Here is a 22,611-nt window from a genome sequence, read left to right on the forward strand (position 1 = left end):
AGTTATTTTTATCTCAGCACACTGAAGATATGATTCTTACTGGCATCATTAAATTTACTGATATTTTCTTCTCTCATGGCTGATCTGCTGATAATCTCAGCCGCTGATTATTTTATTAGTAATCTAATAATAATTTTTATAATTTTAAAATTACTATCAGTTTAATTACACTTGTAAGGTTGAAAGGTTTGGAACATTTTGCAAGGCTTCCTACCTTCTTTTCTTTTTTCCAGAATTACATATAAGATATCTAAATATGTTTGCACACAGCGGGGAGATTTCAGCTTGTGAACCATCTCTACTTCATAATTAAGTTGTGAATTGTATAGCTTACATAATATTTTCTGTGAAATCATGTCTCACAAACACTAGATTTTAGGTTTGTTAACCTAAAATTCTAAAACAGGACTATTTGCTAGGATTCTGTGGATAAATATTATCTACATAAAAAATTTTATTGGTCACTTTACCAGGAGGTTTTGGTATGTTTAAAAGAGACTGTATCCAGTCTTCTATTGTTGTTACACTACCTGAGAATATTACATCATTAATAAAAAAAATCACAGGTTCTCAGTTCAGCATAATTAGTTCCTTTCCACAATTCTGGGATATCTTTGCTTGTTTGTTTGTTTACATTTCATCATTTCATTTCCAAAATTCTCATTTCCTACTTCCCTGTTTTCCAATTATATTAATTTCCTATAGATACTTCAACATATTTATTATAGGTATTTTACAGTCTATATAATTCTAAGTCATCTGTTTTTACTCTTTCCTCTTGAATAGAGGTCACATTCTTTTGCTTTCTTGCAACTTCATTTTTTATTGTATTACAGATATTATGTCTGAAAGAGTGCAAAATAGCTGAATTATATAGGTGTATGTATATGTATGCATATCTATATTTTACTGACACCCTCCCACCCCACATAAACACACTTCTTTTATCAGAGGACTAGGACAAGTTGTTAGTTGTTTGCCTATTATAAATGTTTTAAGGATATTTTCCAAATATCTTTTGAAACAATTACATATGCAGATATAGTATATAAAGAATAAAAATTCTTTTAATGCAAAATATATCTTCTCTATTAAATCATCTTTATAATCATTAATAAGAAATTTATTTGAAGTTTTGATGCTCTATTTCTCAGTTCATTTTCAAAATGAGAAGATTTAGCCTTATTCTAAATTTAGCATTCTATACATGTAGAAGCTTATTTTGTGGTAGACATTTTCAAATTGATCTTACCAAGTAATTTGATGACCGTCTTTAATAATTTATGTAAATTTAAGTTTGTGAAAGATTATTTAATTTTCCATCTCTTTGAAAGGATCTGAGGATGGAAATTGTGAAGTGTCCATTGATGCCTACTTTTTTCTCTCTGCAAACTATACTGAAGGAGCAGTCTATGTAAACCCATCTGAAGACCTTGATTATGTATGTTGGTTCCTATGTGAAGGAACGATAGAGGTAAGGTACATTTATGTAGTTGTTCCTGATTTGTCTCTTTTATTTTTTTTTAAAGATTTTATTTACTTAATTACGTGAGAGAGAGAGCCAAACAGGGGGAGTGGTAGGCAGAGAGAGAAGCAGGATCCCTGCCAAGTAAGGAGTCTGATGTGGAACTCAATTTTAAGATCCTGGGGTGATGATCTGAGCCAAAGGCAGACGCTTAACCAACTGAGCCACCCAGGTGTCCCCTGATTTGTCTCTTTAACTCATAATTTTATGGTTTAAAAAGAAAACTAAATTTGTTAAAGTTGTACATCCAGGTTCAAGATATGTATAGTTTAAATATAACCTCAGAAACAAATTCTCAACAATCTACTTGGAAATCTTTCATCTTTTACTTTTTGTATTTATAATATAGACAGTAATAAAAAGTTATTTCATTTTATCTCTAGTGTCTTTGTATTCTATTCATGTTACAATTTGCTTACCAATTAAAGCCTCTTGAACACAGATGTGATTATGTCACCCTTTTGTGTAAAGATCATAAAACATTTCCATTGCCTTTTACAATATACATAAATTTCTAGGTGATATCTAATCTCTGGGCAGTTGTAGCACAATTACAATTACGGGGCCTACGGCAAGAAAACAAAGAACAGTTCTTATTTTCCCCATCTCACCTCCATCTTATACAAATTAGGTAATATTATCAAATAAATAACAGTAAGAAAAAAAATTTTAGAATCTTAATTTTAAATAAGTAAGGAACATTTTGTCCAAGAGATTGAGGAGTTTTCCAAAAAGTTAAGAGAATTAACAGAATATGTGTAACCTCTCTTATCTGGACACAACTTTAATTTGGTTATTTTATAGAAATAAAAACCACATTCTAACTTTGTTTGGTATATATTTCATATAAAATTTTCAGTAAAGCCTTTTTATTATGAATAAATCCAGTAGCACTGAGCTAACAATATAAAATATGAGTCACTGTTTACTTCAAAAAGTACCAGCTGGAGAGGCATTACAAATACAGGCAAATAGACTACAAAATTCTCAGAACTTTTATTTTCACTTACGCCCTCAACTATATACATATTTTTGAAATTTTTAAAATTTATTCATTTTTTAAAAATTCATTGGTATTAAGCTTAATATACTTTTACATGTATACACTTAGCCATTCATAGATACAGAACTATACACATAGATGACTAAAGTTTTCATCTTTAAGATATATTTAATTTTATCAGCCTATAAAAGAGCATTACATATTATATTAAATTTACTTATGAAGTAAATGAATACCTTCTTTTAGAAAAAAAAGGGGCAAATCATAATCATCTTGTATACATATTTCTCTGTATTCGTTTAAAATAATTACCAACTTTATTTTTTTAAAGATTTTATTTATTTGAGAGAGAGAGGGATTGAGTGGAGGAGGAGCAGAGGAAGAAGCAGACTCCCTGCCTAGCAGGGAGCCAAACACCCTAGATCCCAGGACCCCATGGGATCATGATCTGAGCCTAAGGCAGACAATAATCAACCGACACACCCAGGTACCCTTAATTACCAACTTTGATAAAATAACTAATATTTGCTTTTTTAGCCTCAAGAGAAAACACAAAGACAGCAATCCAATAACTGTTAGTTATTTTATCTTTTCATGATCACACATTTTATATCACTTTGACAACTTTTATGTTAGGCAAAATAAACATAAATATACACATATAAACATAAATTTACATCACTTAACATTTGCATGTCCTTGTTTTCATTCTGTAAGGAAAAAGGATAACTTTAAATTATATTTGTGCAGGTATCCAATATAATTTGTTAATTCAATTTAATGTCAGTGTAAGGTCTTGATGTTAACGAAAGATTTGGAAATTGCAATTTACACTATCATGTTAAGACCTTTTGATTTGTAGTATCATCAGTAAACATTCCAGTACATAAATGTAGTAGAATCAATAAGAATTGACAAGATTAAAACCTTCTTAAGTGATATCCATTATTAAAATTTCAATTATTTCTATTTGGTATTTTTGTAATAATAAACAATTTAAGGAAACAATGATAGAATAGTTCTTTAGAAGTTATATTAAATCATTCTAAATTTGTCTAAAGATTCATTTATTTTTTTATAATTTTTTATTTTTTATAAACATATATTTTTATCACCAGGTTTACACACTTCACAGCACTCACCAAAGCACATACCCTCCCCAATGTCCATAATCCCACCCCCTTCTCCCAAACCCCCTCCCCCCAGCAACCCTCAGTTTGTTTTGTGAGATTAAGAGTCACTTATGGTTTGTCTCCCTCCCAATCGCATCTTGTTTCATTCATTTATTAATTAGGAAATTACATAACCTCTTTTTAATGTAAATAAATCTCAGCATTCATGTATTTTAAAAAGCAAGACTTTTGACTTTATGCCAGAATTCTAAGGGCATAATTTTCTTTTCATCTAAAAGACTAATTATATTACAAATACAGGTACATATTTTCTGATTTGTTAAATTTTTGGCAAAGGGAAAGTGTATAAATAAAGCACAGTTAGTCATTATCCTTTTCCTTTCATTTTTGACTGTTTATCTGAAAAATAGTCCTAAATGTACATATATTGATAGAAAATTTATTATGATAATTTAATTTTTAAAATTTCCCAACCAGAAAAGAAAGGAAGAAATAGCAAAAATGAAAAAAACAACAGGGACCTAGCTTCAGGCAAACACATGACTCTTAAAGGTTAATTATCTTCTATCTTCAAAGAGCAGGGGAGATTTAAATGCAGAAAAGTTCATTTTCACACACATTCACATACAGGTACACACCACTTATTATTACAGAGAGTTTAAACACTCTTGAAAGTGTACTATACTTACCTACTCAGTAAACTCTATCTTCTCTTTCTGGTCTCAGGTATCCAAGACTTTGGTGCATCTGGGACAATAACCTAGTGACCTGGTAACAGTTTAAACAATAGCTCACATCCTTGATAATTCCATAGAGCCATATAATTAAAAATCTAGTGCTATTAATCCCAGAAGCATGAAAATGATGAGGGATTCTTGTGCATTAAACAGAGTAATCTCTCTATTTAGACACATGAGATGGAGAGTCTTCCATGAGAGTCTTTCTTTTTTTTTGTTCTAATGTATCTGTCAAATGAACAATCTTGTTCATGTCAAAATTTCTCCAGAGTGGCCCCTGCAATTTCAGATTGTCCTTTGAGAAATTATAGCAATTAGAGAGATGTGTACCTAATTTAACAACATGAAGGGAGGAATGTGTGGTGCTGAAGCCTATGAGACTGAGGAGACCCCATGAAGACTTAGTAGGTGCCTGTGCAATGTCATGTCACCAAAACCTACCAAAGAGCAGTCAGTCCACACTGAGGGCTGGACAAAAGTGTTTACAGGATTTTGAAAAGGTGACACAAAGAAAATTCTATTCAAGGAATGTAGATTACTGGGACTTTCTCAATTCATTTTTTATTTAGGTCATCTGAATGATGAAATTGTGAAAGCTATGCTTTTCCTCTTCCAGTGGAATACTCTTTTAGACTCTTCAGAGTAGTGAGGAAATTTCTTTTCTCTTTGGATCAAATTGGATCACATAATCAAAGAATCCTAAAATATTTTCTTTTTCTTAAAAGAAGAAAAAAATATCATTTGGGAATTTGATGAAAATAAAATGGAGTTCAGATCTGATACGATACCTATGTCACTGTCACAGCTGGGGAGAGAAATGTCCCATGGTCCCAGAGTAAAGCAATGTTTGCTGTCTAGGGTCATGAACTTTCATAGTGAGGGATTTTTAATTGTATTTTGCAGAATCATGTGTTTGTTCATGACTGATCCTCCCAAAACAATTCTGTTGATCACGAGAAACTAATTCTTTTAGGTTTACCACAATAATAGGAAGCAACACCTAATACAGTCAGTCTTACTAGTGTCTCAGAGGGAGAATTTATGGAAAGATAAATGCTTTAGAGCCTTAGTTGTAGTAGGTGGGTCCTTGTAAGGACTGCTTAGAGTTCATGAATAAAGCTTTGTGCTGGTGGACAGAATGTGATGAGAATCTTAAAGTGAAGTTTATGAACAAGCTGTTATGCTTGGTAAATAATTTATTTCAGTTGGTTCACAGTCTTACTTTCCAAGAAAAAGTATTTCATGGAGCAAAGAGTAAGTTATTTTTTATATATTTTTTTTCAGTATTTTTAAATATAGGACAGGAAATTTGGTTCATTTCAGTTCTCATCATCAAAGACTAAAATTCCAAAAGTATTCTTTCCTTTCTTTGTTTAAAAAAGGCCCTCTCTTCATGTCTTTTTAAATGCAAACACTTTTGGAAGGAAAGCACATAAATATAAGTGAGTTTATTTTTTTTTTACATTCTTGCTACAAAAAAGCTATGAGATTATATATTATTATGAGTTATGAATTTATTATTTTTATTATATTATTATGAGTTACTGGGGACAGGGGATGCTTTTAAAACAACATAGAGGAGACAGTGGAACACTAAAAGTTGGAATAAGAAAGATCTTTAGCAAATTTAATTATTTCTGTATTTTTTACTAGGTCCAGGCCAGTTTAAATTTAGATTTTAATTCAACCAAATATATTTTTATTTAGCTAAAAATATGACCTAGGCATTTTTAATGTTCCCCTCACCTTAACTGAATTTTAGATAGGCTTCTTATTGACAAAAAAACCTGGCCCCCTTTTTTTAGAGCATTTACTTCAGAAAATTTGCAATTATAAATTCTTTTTCTATCTCTCTGAAATGTATGCAAATCTACTTTCTGTCTCTTGCCAGTTTTAGGACATAGGAACTGTCTTTCTCAAGGACCTGGGAACTATTTCTTTGAGATATAAACCTTGACAGAGAGATGTAAATGTAAACATCCTGTGAAAGAGTAGGAGCCTAACTTCAGTGGGCACCACTTAGCAAACACAGAAGGCCTACTAACAAAGCAAAACCTTTGCAAACTCAAGAATAACTCAATGTGCTTTACACATTTCATTGAAAAGTCTCTCACCTAATTTCATCTGGTATTTTTCCTCTAGCTAACACCAGCACTTAAAATTGCTCTTGTCTTGTTTCAGCAAAGTTGAGTTCCATTTCTCTCACCTACTGCAATGGTCTTAAATAGTCGTTCTTCCTTGTTGAATTTTGTCTAATGCATTTTTTAAAATTAATATATAATGTATTAATTTTTTCAGGGGTACAGGTCTGTCATTCTTCAGTCTTATACAATTCACAGCACTCACCATAACACATACCTTCCCCAGTGACCATCATCCAGCCACCCCATCCCTCCCAGCCTCCTCCCTTCCAGCAACCCTCAGTTTGTTTCCTAAGATTGAGTGAGTCTCTTATGGTTTGTCTCCCTATTTGATTTCATCTTTTCATTTTTCCTCCCTTCCGTATGATCTTCTGTCTTGTTTCTTAAATTCCTTATATCAGTAAGATCATATGATAATTGTCTTCCTCTGGCTGACTGACTTATTTCACTTAGCATAAATTCGGGTGCATTTTTTACTTTGATGAATACTTTTCTAAGAATCCAGGATTCTACATATTTTATAAAGAAGTCACTCACTCCTATTGGGTGAAATCTCTTTACAGATCTATTTAATTGACATGGGCCCTAAAATGGTAAATATGTCAAGTATTTATTAGGTCTTAAAGGTTCTCCCCTTTCCTATCTCTTTACTAAGTGATTTTACTAACATAATATCAAATGGCAAAATAATTTATACAATATGATTTTCCTTGAAATTATGGCATTATTTAGTCATTTGCTTATATGTACAAAAGATTTTTCTAAAGTATGCTGTAGATATTCTTGTAGCTTAATTTCTATTCACCCAAAGTTATTTTTGTGTGTCGTATTATGTTACACACCTACATCAATAATAATGAATAATATATCAAGTTAATTTCCTAATTTGATAATTTTACAGAAGTAATGAAAAGAAAATATCCTTAGTTTTTTATAAAAACTGCACACTAATGTGATTGGGTTGGTAAAGTGCATTATAATCACAAACTTCAGAAAAAGCCAAAAATATGTGCATATATACATATATTGTTATATAAAACATATGAAGAGAGAATATATGTGATAAAATGCTAATAATTATTTCTTCTTTTATAAGTGCTAATTTAACTTTGGAAGCAAATTTTAACATGAAATCTTCAATTTAAGATACAATAAATACCCCTTGCATGTAGAAAAATATTACACTTTCAAACAATAAGGGATAAATATTTTTTTGTGAAGTACAAACACTTAGACATACAAACACATGCAGAGAAAACTGAGAGATTGAATTTATAGTACTTTAGCTGTAGTTTAAGGGTAAATAGCATTTGAAAAAACAAAAACATATCTGTCAGGGCACCTGGGTGGCTCAGTGGGTTAAGACTCTGCCTTCGGCTCAGGTCATGATCTCAGGGTCCTGGGATCGAGCCCCTGCATTGGGCTTTCTGCTCAGCGGGGAGCCTGCTTCCTCCTCTCTCTCTGTCTGCCTCTCTGCCTACTTGTGATCTCTGTCAAATAAATAAAATTGAAAACAAAACAAAAACAAAAGCAAAAAAAGTATCTGCCCATGCAAAGAGATGTTCTCCTTCCCAGTAGACTAAAAATTCTAAATTGACTAGAACTCCAAGTAGAAAAATGGAGAAAGAAGACCCTCAGTTGACTCTTACCCAACAGAGGCTAGATCTCTATAAATCATTAATCTATCACCAATAATTAGACCATGAAACTAAATTTCTAATTATTGTAGCCATTGGTGGGAAATAATTTATTGGCTATAAACCAACACCATAAAGGAAACATAAAAGTATTGAGAGGAAAATGAAAAAAAAAAAAATAAAATAAAGGACTATCAAAATTCTTTTGTGGTTCTGAATTCACTTCTGAGAGCTAGGAAAAGATATGCCTAGTTTTAAGCTGTCCATAAGAGATGCACTTCTTTGGCAACAAAATCTACTTAATCTTTTACGGTAAACATACTGGACATATTTGTGAAAGGCCTCTAAATAATTTTAGATATATGTTTTTCTAAACAGGTAAAATTATGATTTCCATGCAAATATGAGCCAAAGATGTGTTAATGATTTTATGTAATTCATTTTTAACAAAGGATGCAATAAGGTGCTGTAGTCAGTTCAAACATGAGTCCAAATAACTCAATGAAGGAGAAAAAACAAGTGATACAAGAAATAGTTTTTCCATGGATCTGGTTATCAGTAGGATGCTACTTCTATCATATCAGCTAACATACAAGCAATGTCTATAAAATTTTGATTCCAATTACATTAAAGATGTTTGAAAACAACTGAATAATGGATATTGATTTATTTAGCTTTTTACAATGTATATATTTCCATTATAAACTGAATATGATTATTTAAAATAATTTAAAATAAATCAAAACTGAGTTTATTTTACCTTTGCTAAGGGAATACATGAATTTAATATATAAAAGAAAGCATGAACTTCAAACTTTGAAAAGAATGTAATTTTGTAATGTGATGGACATTTACAAAATTCTTTTTTTTAATTTTTTTACAGATGTGTGAAAATGAATGCAGTTGTTTGACTAAAGAAGACAGTAAGAGATGCTGGTGCCTGTGTATTCCAAGATGGCCTTGCAAAATGTCTTTGGAAAATACAACTGATTATGAAGAAAGTGGATGTCAACATGAAGCTCTTTATAAAGATGGAATTAATAAATCCAGGTATCTATGCATCATTTGAAATAAGAATATTACCTATTTATCAAAAAGTTATAATTGTACTGACAAGCGAAAATTGATATTTTTAATAACTCAAGAACTCTATACATTTTTCAGTGCTCATCAAAAAAATGTACTTTGGGGGCATCTGGGTGGCTCTGTTGGCTAAGTGTCTGCCTTTGTCTCACGTCATGACCTTGGGGTCCTGAGATTGAGCCCTGCACCCAACTCGCTGCTCAGAAGGGAGTCTGCTTCTCCCCCTTCTTTCTGCCCCTCCCTTTTGCACTCTCTCCCTTGATTTCTCTCTCTCAAAGCAGATGTACTCTTAATTCCTTTTATGGATTTAAACTATCCCTCACCCACCTCCCCTCTGGCAACCACCAATTTGTTCTCTGTATTTAAGAGTTTGGGGTGTTTTTTGTTGTTTCTTGTTGCTTTCTAATTTTGTTTTATTTGTTTCTTAAATTCCACATGTGAAATCATATAGTAATTGTCTTTCTCTGACTGACTTATTTCTCTTGGCATTGTACACTCTATGTCTTTCCATGTTTATGCAAATGGCAAGATTTATTCTTTTTTATGGTTGAGTAATATTCTGGTGTGTGTGTGTGTGTGTGTATTTTATAACCTACATACTGTTTTCCATGGTGGCTTTACCAAACAGTACATGAGGGTTCTTTTTTCTTCACATCCTTGCCAATTTTAGCCTCTTTTTTAGCCTCCTGAACTGTTTTATAGTAATTAATACAAACATTTTCTTTAAAATGATTGGCATTTATATCTCAAACATATGCATATATAGTTATATATTATTTATATAATGTATATTTTATTATGTATAACAACATTAGCACAAAAATAAGGAATACAGAAAGACCTACAGTAATACTTTTTACATATCACACTAGAATTAAATTAGTATCTGTGATAGATTAAATCTGTGGTAGATCTGATATATGTTAAGTTGTGTACGGTAACCTTCAGAGCAACAATTAAGAAAATAACTCAGCTAATGTAGTAAAAACAGCATTACAAATACTAAAAATTTGCCCTACAAAATATTTACTTAGGAGTTAAGTAGTATCGGGCACCTGGGTGGCTCAGTGGGTTAAGCCGCTGCCTTTGGCTCACGTCATGATCCCAGGGTCCTGGGACTGAGCCCCGCATCAGGCTCTCTGCTCAGCAGGGAGCTTGCTTCCCTCTCTCTCTCTGCCTGCCTCTCTGTCTACTTGTGATCTCTCTCTGTCAAATAAATAAATAAAATCTTAAAAAAAAGAGAGATAAGTATCATCAGAAGAAAAGAGATAAAAAACATAATAAAAATGAGAATAACATAAAAATGAGGCTAACATAAATGAGAATGATAAGCATAAATCCAACTATGTTAAAAATAACATTAAAATAAAATGGGTTAAAAACCCAATCCAAGGCAAAGATTTTCAAGTTAGATAATTTCTGAATATAGACAATATATACCATCTATAGAACATACACTATGCACTTAAATGTACAAATAGGTTGAAAGTAAAAGGTTAGAAAAAGACATACCATTCAATCAGCAAACGTAGAAAGCTAGAGTATCTCTACTAATGTCAGAAAAAATGGACTTCCTTGGTTTTGTTTTTAAATTTTTTTAAATTTTCTTATGTTATGTTAGTCATAGCATCAAAAAACCATTGGTTAAGAATAAACCTAACCAAAGAGGTAAAGGATCTATACTCTAAGAACTACAAAACACTCATGAAAGAAATTGAAGAAGACACAAAAGGGTGGAAAAACATTTCATGTTCATGGATCAGAAGAATAAACATTGTTAAAATGTCTATGCTGCCCAGAGCAATCTGTGCTTTCAACGTCATCCCAAATCAAAATACCAATGGTATTTCTCAAAGTGCTAGAACAAAATAGACTTTAAAAGAAAAAATGGTTAATTGAAAAAAAAAGAAACAACATTTTAAAATGACAAAGGAATCATGAGAAGATAAAGCAATTATAAACATATATGCACTTAACAACAGAGACTCAAAATATATGAAATAAAAGCTGACAGAATTAAAGAAAAAAATGGCCAATTCAACAATACCAGTTTGAAACTCCAACACTCCACTTTCTGTAGTGGATATAACGTTTGGTAGATGAACAAAAATATAAAATAATTTGAAGAACACTATAAATCTGGTAAAACTGGCAGATATCTATAGAATGTTCCACTCAACAGTAGCAGACTGGCATTCTTCTCTAATGCATATTGAACATTTTCGAAGATAGGTCATATGTTAATATAAGCTACAATATATTTAAGAGGATTACAGTAATAGAAAAGATATATTTTCTAACCACAATTGATTGAAATTAGGAATCAAAACCAACAAGCAAGTCAGTAATTTACAAATATATGAAAACTAAATAACACACTCCACATAAATCAGTGAATCAAAAAGAAAGTACAGAGGACATTAAAAAAATAATTTGATATTAATTAAAATAAAGATATGGCATACCAAAAGTCATGGGATATAGGCAATTCAGCATTTAGAATTAAAATTATAGCTGTAAATGCCTATGTTAAAAATAAAGAAGATCTTAATCAATATCCTAAACTTCTACCCTAACATAATGGAAAAGGAAAAAAGTTAAATCTAAAGCAAGCCAAAGGAGAAAAATCGTAAACTGTAGAGTGAAATTAAATAAATAGGGTATAAGCAAATATATCTGTTTTTGAAATGATTAACAAAATGAATAGGACTTACCTATGCTAAGAAAAGCAGAGAGAACACTCAAATTACTAAAAGCAAGAGAGATAAAACATAAATTACAGAAAGAAAAAAGATTATAAGAAAAAACTAGGAACAGCAGTATATCTCAAAATGTAGGTAGCTGTGATGAAATGGAGACATTCCCAAAGAAATACAAACTACTAGAATTGACTCAAAAGAAATAGAAAATCTGAATATATTTATTATAAGCAAAAAGATTAAGTTAGTGATTCAACAAACAAATAAAAAAAAATCACACTAAGAAATATTCAGGCCTAAATGGTTTCACTGGGGAATGCTAGCAAACAATGAAGCAGAATTAATAGAAATTATTCACAAACTCATTCAAAACTAAATGAGGAGGACACATTTTTAAACTTATTCTATTAGACCAATGTTACAATGATAACAAAACCAAAGACATCACAAGAAAAGAAAACTACAGACCAATATGTCTTATTAATCTGAACACAAAATCCCTCAATATAGTCACAGTACAACAAATGCAGTAACATATAAAAAAATTATGCATCATGACCATGGGGAATTTATCATAGGAATACAAGGTTTTCATACTTTAACATGGAATTTTAACAAGGATGTTTTAACATCCTTAAATTAATTAATGTAAATATAATATGTCAATAGAATAACAGGAAAAAAGGAAAACACATAATTCCAATAGTTGAAGTGTTGGGGGATACATTTTACAGAATCTAATAAACTTTCATGATAAAAACAATAAAAAAATGAAGAATAAAGTGGAGGTTCTTCAACCTGATCAAGAATTCTGGAGAAGAAGGAGGAGAAGAAAAGAGAGAGGAAGAATCAGAAACAGCAGGAGCAACATAATTACATTATGTTTAATGATGAAAGAAGACTGGAAATGTAAATGAAAAAACATAACAGTTAACATGTGCTATTGTCAATATGATTAAAAAGAAAGATTAATAAAAAGTACTGGTGTTGGTGAGAATTTGGAGAAATTGGAGCCCTCATATACTGCTGGAGGAATATACATACAGGTGCTTTGAAAAAGTTTATCAAGTGATAAATAAAATGTGTTATATTTATACATGGAATATTATTCGGCAATAAGAAAGTATGGATTACTAATACCTGGTTACATAGGTTACAAGGTTTCAAGGATTCACCTTGAAAACCTTATGCTATGGGAAAGAAGTCAGTCACAAATGACACATGCAGTAGAACTAAATAAATATTTATGTAATGAAAAAATAATTTTCAGGAGTTATTTATTAAAAACATTTTTGTTCTGTGATATAACTTTATTTTTTCTGTGTTTCTTTGTTTATGCTTAACTTTCGTGATATTCAGACAATTTTGTAATTATAAAAATGATCAGTATTGTTATGGCTTTTGACATTGTCTCAGTACTAAAATAGAGCTTAGCAGAGTTTACAACTCAAGTTCTTTATATAAAATTAACCGTGTCTATACCAGTCACAAAATATAGACATTTTTATGTAATATATCACCTACTATAATAGCAAGATATGCAAAATCTTAGAAGTAACTTGAAAAATATGCTCATATTCTCTGTAAAACAAAGTTTATTGCACAATTAATTAATTAAAAAGATAAAATAATAGATGTTGTGAACACATTAAAATGTAACCATGGATTTAGATAGTATACCTTAATCTGGCCAAGATACCAATTTATCAAGTTAATTAACCCATTGAATGTTATACCAATAATATTGCTTATTATTTTAGAAACTAATCAAGTTCCAAGAACTATACAAAATAATAACATTTTATAAACAGCTGACTCTTCTTTGAAAAGGAAGTTATCGGGTGTAACTTCATGTAACACCTGCTATGATAACTATAAAATCCGTATAGTGTCACTGTAAAAACAATCAGTGGACCAACAGAGGGCTCTGAGAACAATACACGTACAAATAGGATCTTGATATACAAGGAAATTTGCCCATAATTTAATGGGAATATACTGACCAGATTCTTTAGTAGAAGGGATTGGGGAAATGGTTCACTATGAGATGGTAAATAAAACTGACTGCAGCCTTACACTTTATGTAGAAGCAAACTCTGAATATGTTCAGAAACAAATTAAAAAGCAAAATTGCCATGCAACTGAAAAAAATGTAGGAAGATATTTTTGCAGTTTTGGGATGGAAAACTTTTAAAATGAAACTCACAAGATACAACTTTTATTTATTTTCTATTTTTTTAAAGATTTTATTTATTTATTTCCGAGACAGAGATCACAAGTAGTCAGAGAGAGGAGGGGAAGCAGGCTCCCTGCTGAAAGAGGAGAGCCCGATGCAGGGCTTGATCCCAGCACTCTGGGATCATGACCGTAGGTGAAGGCAGAGGCTTTTACCCACTGAGCCACCCAGGCGCCCAAGATACAACTTTAAAAGTAAAACAATGATAGCACTGTAGCAATGATAGTACTGTGATAATATTAAATTAAAGAACTACTTTATGACAAAAGACCCTAACAGTAACAACAGTGATAATAATGTTAACTGATAGTTGCTAATCATAAATATTTTTCTACTGAATGCAGCTTACGGGGCATAATGGAAATGAAGTATTTTACACAGGTTTGAGTGTCACCACATTTTTGACCTAAAATGTACAAAAACATTTTTGGGGGGAATTTGGAAAACCTTTAAGGGGAGGAAAAAAAATTCACTGGTCATTTTGCCTCTGGACTTGGTATAGTTTTTGTAATTATGGGGTATTAACTTTGCAACACCAGGCCCAGACTGTGAAGTGTTCACAGCTTCAAACCATTTATGAAGCTTAAGTTTATGACCAAGTCACCAATCCGTACTAATCAGAAATATCATATCAAAATGAAATCTGTTTATTCATATATTTATTAAACATTTGAGTATTCCCTAATTGGAAAACATTGAGCAAAATGTGAAAATGATATCTGATACCTGACCCCAGGTATCCATAAATAAATTAATGGTCTCCTCAGAACACATTTCATGGTTACTCTATATCATGTAGAAAGAATATATCTTTTTATATTACTAAAATAATTATTATTTCCACTTTCTAAACATACAAGTAGTTTGTGTTATAGGAATGAATTTTCTGGCTTTCTTTCTGGGAACTTTAAAATAAACCTGTTTCTTTTATGAGCTATTTTTTAAAAATTCACATTTTCCATAAGATGCTAAATATAACCAAGACTCTATTTTTCAGTTATAAGCAAAAGTTCTATTTTAAAGTGTAAAATCTTGAAGTCCATGATAAAATCAAGTATAGCTACAAATCCTATTTCTGTAGAGCCAGGAGGCTTATATAATATATATAGCTTTATGTGAATTTGTCACAGAAATATATTTTGATTATGGCTTTCTTAAATTACCTATTAACCAGGAAGTCTGATAATTATTAATTTCTAAGACTATTTTATTTTTGCCATGATATTGATGACTTTTTAATTAAGAAATTTAATGTGTGGGGTGCCTGGGTGGCTCAGTGGGTTGAGCCTCTGCCTTCGGCTCGGGTCGTGGTCCCAGGGTCCTGGGATCGAGCCCCGCGTTAGGGCTCTCTGCTTGGCGGGGAGCCTGCTTCCTCCTCTCTCTCTGCCTGCCTCTCTGCCTACTTGTGATCTCTCTCCCTCTGTCAGGTGAATAAATAAAGTCTTAAAAAAAAAAAAGAAGTTGAATGTGTTGTTTTGTGTTTATTTTGAGATTTATTTATTTTAGAGAGAGAGCACATGCACACACACATGCATGCACACGTGAGAGGGGGGAGGAGCAGAAGGAGACACTCTTCAAGAGGCCTCCCCCTGAACCTGGAGCCTATAGGGGGCTAGGTCTTAGGAACCATGAGGCCATGACCTGAGCAAAACCCATGAGTCAGATGCTGAGCTGACCCAGGTGCCTCTAATTTTAATTTTGGGTGTGTTACAGCAAACTTTCCTGAGTCCCATGCAAAAGTTTTGTTACATTTTATTTTCGGAGGGGGTGGGAGAGGGAGAGAAACAAAAAAGGAACGTGAACTACTATCAGTATGGTTTCTTGTATGTCCCTATGTATGTGTATATGTTTTTGTTTTGGTTAGTCTTGCTGCTACTAAACAACATTTCTTTAGTGACTGGATTCTTTTTTGTATTGCACTTACATGCATATATATGTATATATATATTTTTTCCTGATTTTTTTCTTTTTTCCTTTTTTATTTTTCCTTTTTTTTTTTTTTTAAGATTTTATTTACTTATTTGACAGACAAGTAGGCAGAGAGGCAGGCAGAGACAGAGAGAGGAGGAAGCAGGCTCCCCGCTGAGCAGAGAGCCCGATGCGGGGCTCGATTCCAGAACCCTGGGACCACAACCTAAGCCTAAGGCAGAGGCTTTAACCCACTGAGCCACCCAGCCGCCCCTTTCTTTCCCTTTTTATTGTCCCCTGGAAAATGAGATAACCTTGTTTCTTTAAGCTTTATAGTAAAATGATATAGAGGTCATTAATTTGTTTAAGCAGTTCTAAAGTAGATACCATTGTAATTTCCATTTCCATGCCAAAAGTTAATTATAATAAATTCATTAAAGGAAGTACTTTTGTATAATTAGTTTCAATTATAGTTTGGGTTGAAACTTAGCTAATGTATACATAATTATCTCCCATATATATATGTATTTTTCTTTCGGGTGCAAACCAATGCATATGTTATGGTATAGAGTCAAAGTTTGACTATATTATAGCTTCAGGCTCTATGAATTTTCATGCTTTACTTTTATATGTCAAACAATAAAAAATGTATACATGTTATATGACTTTGTGCTATCTGGACCAGATTTTTTATTTTACTTCATTATATCTAAATAGCTTTTTATAAGTCTAACCTTTTGGTATTACTTTTCAAATTATCTCCTAAAACTTAGAATTTCATGAAGCTATTTATTCAGAACTTTTAAGATGACCTTTCTCTTGAACATTATTCAATTTTAAAATACATGTGATGATTATGTAATCAAACAATATTAATGGAGCATCCACTGTATATCAGCCATATGGATCATAATCCTAGGATTTAGGGTAAATAGATAGAGTGATATCCTTAATTTCATCTCTACCTAGAATATTTTTCCATTAAAATACTAAATGATGAAAAAATTTAAATCACAATATTTATATATGAGATAATGTTTTCACTGACATGTTTTGCTTTATTCTTTCAGTCTTGTCTCAAACTTAAGTACGATTCAAACTGACCCCTATACTTTCCTTGACTTTCTTTTCTAACAAAATTGATGTATTTATCACTGAAAAGCTTTTAATTTAATAGCAATTTATCTTAGAACTAGGTATCCATATATGCATGTATACCAGCATTTACATGCATATTATTAATTGGGATGACAAAATGCTCCACAAACTTGCACATGATTGGTTGTGTGCTTTAGTAAACTGGAGAAATTTATTTAGGTCAATGATTTTTCAAAGAGATGGTCTTATATTCTGGGGACATTTTGGATTCAAGGGTCTTTTTTTTTTTTTTAAGATTTAATTTATTTATTTGCCAGACAGAGATCACAAGTAGGCAGAGAGGCAGGCGGGGTGGGGGTGGGAAGCAGGCTCCCTACAGAGCAGAGAGCCCAATGCAGGGCTGGATCCCAGGACCCTGAGACCATGACCTAAGGCAGAGGCTTAACCCACTGAGCCACCTAGGTGCCCCTCTGGGCCATTCTAATATTCAGTATAATTGGTTGAAACAGCTAACATTTAGAAGGTAAGTGATGGACAATGAATGTTATAAATCTTTCAATGCACACAATGATTCCATGAACAACAAAGAGTGTTCCACGGTTTGCACAATTTCCAAAAGTCCCAGCATACATTAATGTGGATATAAAACCTTTTTATAACTATCTGAGCCAATATCTTAACTTCATTTTACACAGTGACACAAAATATTTTTATAAAATTTTAATAATCATTGAATTTTCCAGGAATGAAACTTTCATGTTGATCAAGGACATACTATGTTTTATTCAAAAGTGTATTAGAATTTTTTAACCATATTGGAAAATCATATCATCCTACTTGAATTTCTAAAAAGAAACTACTATAATCATTCTCCATTTATCGCTGCCATGCCCGTATTCAATAACTTTATTTCAAGTTAAAATATACACATATGATATGGTTGGTATCAGCCTTACCTGCCCAGTAATGAACACACTTAATCCTCTTCTGTGGAATAGATGTAGTACTGATAATTTTACAGATGAGAAAACTAGGGCACAAAAACTTCTAAATAAGTTAGAGAAGAATTAGAATCAAGGTTCCCATTCCAAGGCCAGTGCTTTGAATATATCAAAGCATCAACTATCCTGACTGCCATTAACAATCTCAGTGATCCTTGGCAAATTGCATTAAATGGCTAAGTTTCTCACAACTACAAGAAGAAAGGTTTGAACTAATCGACCCTTAACATTCTTGCTGGCTCCAAACACCTACCATCATATAAATTTATGAGTGTAATGACTTAGGTTCAGTAGGTTAATTTTCACTAATAATAACAAGCAAAGTAATTTGACATTGCTCTTCTCCACTCATTGACATGTTTATATGATTATCTTAAGTGTCCTTTGAATAGTTGGTGAAGGATACTTCAAAATTACAGCACTATACTTTAGACCAAAGATTATCTTTGATTTAGGTTTCTTTCTTACCTCACATGTTCTTTTTCTGATGCTTTATGTGCATGTATATACAATATGCAAAGGAATAATGTGTGCATATTATATAGTGTATAATTGTAATAAGATAGCATCTCATAATCCACTTTACCAAAGGTGGTGCCTAATCTATAAAGAAGACCCAAGAATCTTTGTTTGGTATGTTTAGGTCAATGCCAGTTATATAGAAAACACAAAGATCTGTATCTAAGGAATGAATGTCGAAATGAATGAATGGATACTTTCAATAGAAACTGTTATTAATTAAAACCCCATTTCTCTTAGGCATGAGGTTAAATATTTCAAATTTGTTTTGTGCTTCTCTCAGGCTGTCGATAGTAATGCTATTGATTAGGAATGCCTGGGGTGCTCGTCACCCACTTGTCGCTGGCTGCCAATGCCTGGGACACTCACCTACCTGTGGGGAATTCTGGGGCACTTGCTAGGGTCGGTGCTAACTTCTGGAGACCCTACACAGGCATTTCCTCAAGCCAGTGTTGCAGGACTGTCTCCTGTGTTTTGTTTTGTTTTCTTTCTCAGGATTGCAAGGTGCACCTCAGTGAAAGAGCAAGGGCTTTTCTTTTGTTTTTTGTTTTTTGTTTTTTTTGCGCTTTTAATCTCGGGTTCCCGCTAACAGGGCAGGCCACACAGGTTAAATATCAAGTAAAAAGAGAGCAAACCTAGAGTTGTGGCTTTATTGAGATGGGGAGTTGGTGCCTAGGGTTTCTCGGATTCACTCTGTTGGTGAATTTAAACCACGCCAGCTGGGGCGCCTGGGTGGCTGAGTGGGTTAAGGCCACTGCCTTCAGCTGAGGTCATGATCCCAGGATGCTTAGATCATGTCCTGCATCAGGCTCTCTGCTCAGCGGGGAGCCTGCTTACCCCTCCCCCTCTCTGCCTGCCTCTCTGCCTACCTGTGATCTCTGTCTGTCAAATAAATAAATACACTCTTAAAACACGCCAGCCAACGGAAGTTAAAGAGCAGGAAGGGAAAAGAAAGGTCACGCATAAGGTCGGTTATCTAGGTCAACCAAGGTTTTGTAAAAAGGGGAACTTCAGGTGGGTCAGGCTGGCTCTTCATCTATTTATGTAGCTGGCAGTGTGTTTATTCAGGATAAATATCTTTGAAATGAATGCCTGACACTCAAAAGTTTATGTTGAGCATTCACCTTGCAATCAAAAAGCTAATTGTCAGGCTCTCACACTGCAGATTTTCACAGAAATTCTGACAAACATTAACCTTGTCATTTAGCCTCAGGAGGTTAATGACGCTATCCTAGGTTACATAGAAATTAGTGGCAGAACCTGTGTTTGAGTCTAGGTCTGTCTTTTGCTAAAGTTCTTTTTACTCACTCTGTACAATAAGCAATATTAAGTTTTGCCAAGAACCAACATTTTCTCTAAGAATATTTTAAAAGTGTGCCCACAACCATATCTATGGTATTGCTATCCTATGTATTTAAATGAATATATATTTAAATTTTATAACTAATTGGATTTTTTGTTTTTGCATGTTGCAGATGCAGCTGTTCTCCTGTTTACATGGACGGATTCTATAACCTCAGTGTTGAAGATTGCTTAGGAAACCAGAGTACATCAGTGCATGGCTTCTGCTTGGTCCATTTGCACAACTGCAACTGTAGCTGTCCGCAAAGATCTGAAAGAAACATCTGTGAAATAGAAACTGAAGATTGTAAATCTGTGCCCTGCAAAAATGAAGCAACCGGTATACATTTAAGTGGCTATTTCTACTGCAAATGTATCCCAGGATTTACAGGCAAGTATTTCTGAGAAATCAAATTCTCTAGGGGCTAATGATAATACATGTATTTAATATTTTTCAAAATGTATCTAATGATTGGTATTGTAGCCTGCTTTCTCATTTAGCAAAGAAGAAATATCTTCACTTGGACTAATAGGATTGGTTCTTTGGGCAGTTACATTGCTGACTATACAGCCTTGGCTCATGCAAATGAGGCTAAAAAGGCCAGGCTGAACTGTAGAGACTGTGATATATATGTCAAAGTTCTGAGGAGAAGAACAGGCAGCCTTAACCTCTCAATAATTTCACCTAAACAGCTATGATATTGCCCTTCAACCTCCTGTTTGGCTGCCAGGCACACTGAGTGCTTAGATTAAAACTAAAACTTAATTCTGTATTTTCCAGGTCAGTTTAATGCTCCATTAGTAAGATTAAAAATATTCCATAAAAGTACAAACATACTATATCCTCTGTAAAGTCACAGAAGATGATACTCACAGTTGCTGTGTAGTAAAAGGCATCCTTTGATTTAAAAATATAACAAATTAAGCATTCACATTTATGTTGTTTGAGATTATGTGCTTGTTCTTACACTGAAATGATTATTAATAATAATTTCAGGACTATTTTAATTGCTTTATAAAAAGCAGTATGGAGGCCACACAGAATAAAATAATACTGTCACTTTTAAATTACACCTAAACTTTATATAAAATAATAAAAAAAAGTTCTGTGCAACTTGATATCCCCTTTTATTAAGCAGACCCAACTCTAAACATTATTTGCATTTCCATCGTAAAATGAAAAATATTTTTATCTATTTAATATTTAAAGTAATATCCTGAAGGTTTTAGAAGCAATTGAAAAAGGTAAGTTTCAAGAATAGAATGGCAATATTATTGGAATAAATGTATGGCTATCTAGATTAGTTTCTTTTTTTTGTTCTTTTTTTTTTAATGAAAATATATTTGAGTGTACGAATTTTGGTAAGCTTGCTAAAAAGGTTGTCCCATTACTTCAAATTTCACATTTCAAACATGTTCTTCGTAAAAATAAAATAGCATAAAAGGTGCTAGTGTTGTTGAAACATAGGTATCTGCCTTAGGGAAAAACAAATACATACATACACCTGTTTTATAAACAGGATATCGTCCAAAATTTAGTGAAAATATATTAAGCATTAAGTGTACATAAAATGGAATAAAGGATAGAATTTAACTCCTCTTAATACCATTACTAAGAGAAAATGTCCTTTTATATTTTTATAGTCTGTGTGCATATGTACATATGTATATGTGCACAAATAATCAGCGAGCACCCTGTCATTTTATATATCAAGATGTATATTGGCTATAAATTATATAATCATTACATTTGTATTTATGTGTATATATACACACACATACACACACTATATAGTTAAACCACATGTAGCACTCACTGACATATTGTAGAAAATCGGTATGACTCACTCTTCAGTTGGGGATAAAAAATTAAACCCAATTTAAGATTTACAAGCCTGTATTATGAAGCAGGCCTATATCTCCTATGAAGTCTCTCTGTTTCTACTGAATTGCAAAGAACTCTGTGGGTTTCCTCATATCTAAATATTCAGTCTACCTTTAAAGTCTTCATGCAGTGAAATGTGAAGAAACTGATTAGTCTCAACTTTCCCAAAGTTGCACAGTTAATCCCACTGAAAGCAGAATATTTGGGCAGCAATTTAAAATCAGTGCCCCTTTTCTCTTCCACCTCTTTCTCTCCCTCTGTCTGGCTTCTCCACATGTCCATTCTCTCTCCCTTCATCTGGAGTTTTCCTCTATCCAGTCTCTCCTCTTCTACCTAGTTTCTTTCCCTTTATTTTTTTCCCTTTATTTTTTTTATTTCTCCTTTCCTTTTCTCCTCTGCCATCTGGTTTCTACCCCCTCTCTTTTATCCCCTTAATCTAGCTTCACCACCTCCATCTATGAACTCATGTGTTTCCTATAGAAATGTATAAGGTAATATTCCCATACCTTTCATAAGTATAATCACTTCTTTCTTTATCCCATCACTTTTGGGGGGAGTTTTCAGCCTTATATGCAAACTTCTAGGTTAAATGTTGTCCCTGTATATTTGGCCCAGGAGATCATAAACTTGAATGCTCATGAGAATCGCCTGGATGTTAAACCTCA

The 22,611-nt window shown here is 32.7% G+C and overlaps 1 protein-coding gene across 1 annotated transcript in view; it reads left to right on the forward strand.

The window, feature by feature from the left end:
- Positions 1–22,611, forward strand: part of LOC101670523 (eyes shut homolog) — an 858,786-nt gene that overhangs the window by 137,928 nt on the left and 698,247 nt on the right. The window contains 3 exon segments of the mRNA XM_045069380.1: positions 1,335–1,474; positions 9,060–9,226; positions 20,196–20,452. Coding sequence (XP_044925315.1) covers positions 1,335–1,474; positions 9,060–9,226; positions 20,196–20,452 — 564 coding nt within the window.

Source organism: Mustela putorius, unplaced genomic scaffold, assembly GCF_011764305.1.
Source record: "Mustela putorius furo isolate JIRA1106 unplaced genomic scaffold, ASM1176430v1.1 tig00003927_pilon_pilon_pilon, whole genome shotgun sequence".
NCBI classification, from domain to species: Eukaryota; Metazoa; Chordata; class Mammalia; order Carnivora; family Mustelidae; genus Mustela; species Mustela putorius.